Source organism: Oncorhynchus kisutch, unplaced genomic scaffold, assembly GCF_002021735.2.
Source record: "Oncorhynchus kisutch isolate 150728-3 unplaced genomic scaffold, Okis_V2 Okis07a-Okis12b_hom, whole genome shotgun sequence".
NCBI lineage: Eukaryota > Metazoa > Chordata > Actinopteri > Salmoniformes > Salmonidae > Oncorhynchus > Oncorhynchus kisutch.
In genome coordinates, this window is record NW_022261984.1 from 6,365,857 (window position 1) to 6,370,856 (window position 5,000).

A 5,000-nucleotide genomic window follows, 5' to 3' on the forward strand; every position below is an offset into this window, starting at 1 on the left:
CCCCCCCCCCCTCTCCTCCAGGGTGTCCCACGTGAAGCGTAAATGAGCCGTATTATGAGATGAAAGAGCCCTAACCGGCCCCCCCCCCCCCCCCCCCCCCCCATCTCCTCCCAGGTGTCCCATGTGAAAGTAGTTGAAAAGCGTAATGAGCTGTCCTATGACTGCTCTGATGAAAGAGCCCCTAAACTGCCCCCCCCCCCCCCCCCTTCCTCCCCGGTGGTCCCAGTGAAGCGTAATGAGCTCTACTATGCTGCTGGAAGGAGCCCTAAACCTGCCCCCCCCCCCCCCTCCTCCAGGTGGGTGAGGCCAGTGAAAGGTTAATGAGCGGCTGTATTATTGACTGCTTGTAAGGAGCCCTACCCTGACGTCACCTTCACTGTCACCATGAGGAGGAGAACGCTGTACTACGGTCTCAACCTGCTCATCCCCTGTGTCCTCATCTCTGGCCTGGCCCTGCTGGTCTTCCTGCTGCCTGCAGACTCTGGAGAGAAGATCTCCCTGGGTGAGAGGAGGGGTCCACACACAGGACAGGAATGTACACACACACACAGACACACGCAGAGACACACACAGAGACACACACAGAGACACACGCAGAGACACACAGAGACACACACACACACACACCTCATTCTGTGAGGACACTGGGTGCATGGTACACTAATCCTTTTATTTTCCTTCCTTTATGCTAATTCTGATATTATGCTTTGAATAAGGCTTTATGCATTTATTATACCAGTATTCTAAATGTTTTTTTGTTGTTGTTGAATTTTTTACCCCTTTTTCTCCCCAATTTCATGGTGTCCAATTGTTTAGTAGCTACTATCTTGTCTCATCGCTACAACTCCCGTACGGGCTCAGGAGAGACCAAGGTTGAAAGTCATGCGTCCTCCGATACACAACCCAACCAAGCCGCACTGCTTCTTAACACAGTGCACATCCAACCTGGAAGCCAGCCGCACCAATGTGTCGGAGGAAACACCGTGCACCTGGTCACCTTGGTTAGCGAGCACTGCGCCCGGCCCGCCACAGGAGTCGCTGGTGCAAGATGAGACAAGGATATCCCTACCGGCCAAACCCTCCCTAACCCGGACGACGCTAGGCCAATTGTGCGTCGCCCCACGGACCTCCCGGTCGCGGCCGGTTACGACAGAGCCTGGGCGCAAACCCAGGGACTCTGATGGCACAGCTGGCGCTGCATTACAGCACCCTTAACCACTGCGCCACCCGGGAGGGCCGCCAACCAGTATTCTATAAGGCTTTATGCCAACCAGTATTCTAATAAGGCTTTATGCCAACCAGTATTCTAATAAGGCTTTATGCCAACCAGTATTCTAATAAGGCTTTATGCCAACCAGTATTCTAATAAGGCTTTATGCCAACCAGTATTCTAATAAGGCTTTATGCCAACCAGTATTCTAATAAGGCTTTATGCCAACCAGTATCTAATAAGGGCTTTAATGCCACCAGTATCTAATAAGGCTTTATGCCACCAGTATTCTAATAAGGTCTTTATGCCAACCAGTATTCTAATAAGGCTTATGCCAACCAGTATTCTCCCTCTCTACCCTTCTACCTCTCTACCCCCCACACATCTCTCCCTCTCTACCCCCACACATCTCTCCCTCTCTACCCCCACCCATCTCTCCCTCTCTACCCTTCTACTCTCTACCCCACACATCTCTCCCTCTCTACCCCCCACCCATCTCTCCCTCTCTACCCCACACATCTCTCCCTCTCTACCCCCACACATCTCTCCCTCTCTACCCCCACACATCTCTCCCTCTCTACCCCCACCCATCTCTCCCTCTCTACCCTTCTACCTCTCTACACCCACACATCTCTCCCTCTCTACCCCCACACATCTCTCCCTCTCTACCCCCACCATCTCTCCCTCTCTACCCTTCTACCCCACCCATCTCTCCCTCTCTACCCTTCTACCCCCACCCATCTCTCCCTCTCTACCCTTCTACCCCACCCATCTCTCCCTCTCTACCCTTCTACCCCCACCTATCTCTCCCTCTCTACCCCACCTATCTCTCCCTCTCTACCCCCACCTATCTCTCCCTCTCTACCCCCACCCATCTCTCCCTCTCTACCCCCACCCATCTCTCCCCTCTCTACCCTTCTACCTCTCTACCCCACCATCTCTCCCTCTCTACCCTTCTACCCCCACCCATCTCTCCCTCTCTACCCCCACCTATCTCTCTACCCCCCACCTATCTCTCCTCTCTACCCCCACCTATCTCTCCCTCTCTACCCCCACCTATCTCTCCCTCTCTACCCCCACCTATCTCTCTACCCCCACCTATCTCTCCCTCTCTACCCCCACCTATCTCTCTACCCCACCTATCTCTCCCCTCCTCTACCCCCACCTATCTCTCCCTCTTACCCCCACCTATCTCTCCCTCTCTACCCCCACCATCTCTCCCTCTCTACCCCCACCCATCTCTCCCTCTCTACCCCCACCCTTATAGGTAACAGTATTTATTCTCGGAGTGCTGCCAACGTTACCACGAGCAACAGTTTATGTACAATAACATGACGTCATTTCATTGCTTCTAGAATGAATCTCCTCCTCTCGACCGAGGCAAAGGAACTTTAAAAGTTCATTCAAAGTTCATTCTGACCCCCCAGCACATACACAGGACACACAACACAACTGAATTCACTTTTGACCCCTCAACATTATGGATCACCACTTAGCTGACAGTTTAGTTAACAGAACCTAGGAATGCACTCACTGCCTTATCTAAAACACCTCAGAGCTCAGTTTCGTCGGTTCAACCATAGTTTAAAGACCTTTTCTGCTTACTTAAAAACCCTCTCCTCCAACCTGGCTGGAATGGTATTTATTTAATGTAATTACCCCGTTTCAGGCTCCACGATCCCTTGTTATGAACTCATATTGTTAATCAGATATAATAAAACAGAGTATAAGTTTACTTAGTTACAGTTCTATTTAAAATGAGGATATTGTTTATTAATTTATTCATAATATTCCTAACACCCTCTCTACCTCTACCCTTATCTCTCTCTACCCCTACCCATCTCTCCCTCTCTACCCCCTCCCTCTCTCCCCCAACCCCCCTCCCTCTCTCCCTCTCCCCCCCTCCCTCTCTCCCCCCTCCCTCTCTACCCCTCCATCTCTCCTCCCCCTCTCTCCTCCCCCCTCCCTCTCTCCTCCCCCTCTCTCCTCCCCCCTCTCTCTCGCCCCCTTCCTCTCTCCCTCTCTCCTCCCCCCTCTCTCCCCCCTCCCTCTCTCCCCCTCCCTCTCTCCCTCCCTCCCTCTCTCCTCCCCCCTCTCTCTCTCCCCCCTCCCTCTCTCCTCCCCCTCTCTCCCCCATCCCTCTCTCCCCCCTCCCTCTCTCCCCCAGGTATCACTGTGTTGCTGTCTCTGACTGTCTTCATGTTGCTGGTAGCAGAAATCATGCCGGCTACGTCAGACTCTGTTCCTCTCATCGGTAAAGTATTGATCCTCTATTGACTCATCAGTGATTTATTGAGGTTTGCAGAAGCACTATTGTATTTTACATGATTACGCTCATACAAGTTGTGAATTGATTGGTGGTTCAATACCATCACTAGATACCAAGCTAAATCATGAAACCAATTCAAACTCATGTGTTCCTTCTTTAGGCCTGGTTGCTATGCCCGTATTTCTTGCAGTGGAGGCTGCTGAGGGGAGGATGACTCATAACAATGGCTGAAATGGAGTGAATGGAACAGTATCAAACAGGTGTTTTGGATCCCATTCCACTCCACTCCAGACGTTGTTATGAGCTGTCCTCCCCTCAGCACCCTCCACTGCTTTCTTGGTAAGTTGACCACACACAGTGAAGTATAGAATAGCCAGTCATAAACCCAGTGTAAAACCCCACGACCAAACATCTAACCAATAGGGTTTCCACACGACATGTCATTCTCATCACAGCACTAAGGTCTGCTGTTTTCCCTTCTAGAAGCCGGTGTGTTTACCTCAGGCTTTAATCAGCTAGACAGGAGAGGTGTAGAAGGAACTGCGTGACTGCTTCCCAAATGGCTCCCTATTCCCTATTTAGTGCACTACTGGTCAAAAGTAGTGCACCATGTAGGGAATAGGGTGCCAGTACATGATTGATGGAAGGAATCAATAGCCAGGAAAGAGAGGAGACGTTGATAGAATGAAGAGCTCAGAGGGCTGACAGGGTGTTAGGGATGTTACCACCTCAGGCAGACAGGTGGTTACTGTTCTCATCTCCTGCTAAAATGCCTCTCTCTCTTAATCTCTCTCTCTCTCTCTCTTAATCTCTCTCTCTCTTTATCCTTCTTTTTCCCTATTTCTACCTCTTTGTCTTTCTCTCTCTCCTCTTTCTATCTCATTCTCTCTCTCTCTCACCTTGTTCTATTCCTCTCTCTCTATCCTAAAGCAGGGGATAACCTGTTAATCACCTGTTAAAATACCTCTCTCTTTTCTACCTTTCCTCATCCATCTCTTTCCAGTATTCTATAATATATATCTCTGTTTCTGCCCAGTACTTTCTAGTATTCTATTATTTCTATTTCTATGTGTTCCAGCTCACTACAATGATTTCTGATATTGATATCTATAATCTAAATTTCTGTTGTTGCAGGCCAGTATTTTTCATTCGCCATGATGATCGTGGGTCTCTCTCTCGTCGTCACGGTTCTCGTTCTACAGTTCCACCATCACGACCCTCACGGGGTAAAGATGCCTAAATGGGTAGGTAACCATGGCCACATTACATTTCCTGCTAACCTCTTTGTGTCATGTCCTCTTTAACTGACGCCTTCAGTCGTAGTCTAGTTCCGGTTCATGTCTGCCGCGGAAAAATACATTGCAGTTGTCTTAGTGGTCCTTGCCTCTGGTTGTGATTGAGTAGAGGAGGTGTAGAAGTCGTGGAGCAGTTCAAGCTCAGTTTGTTTGTCATTCGTGTGACTTCCCCAACTCTGATCCTGTAGTACCACAGTGTGTACAAGGGGATGGTGTCCACAACACC

General features: G+C 50.0%; 1 protein-coding gene across 1 annotated transcript in view; it reads left to right on the top strand.

Moving 5' to 3' along the window:
* The window catches only part of LOC116360069 (neuronal acetylcholine receptor subunit alpha-7), a 60,268-nt gene that overhangs the window by 51,999 nt on the left and 3,269 nt on the right, over nucleotides 1-5,000 (top strand). The window contains exons 6-8 of the mRNA XM_031814580.1: nucleotides 323-502; nucleotides 3,378-3,464; nucleotides 4,614-4,723. Of these exons, the coding sequence (XP_031670440.1) occupies nucleotides 323-502; nucleotides 3,378-3,464; nucleotides 4,614-4,723 (377 nt within the window). The remainder of the gene's footprint in view (nucleotides 1-322; nucleotides 503-3,377; nucleotides 3,465-4,613; nucleotides 4,724-5,000) is intronic.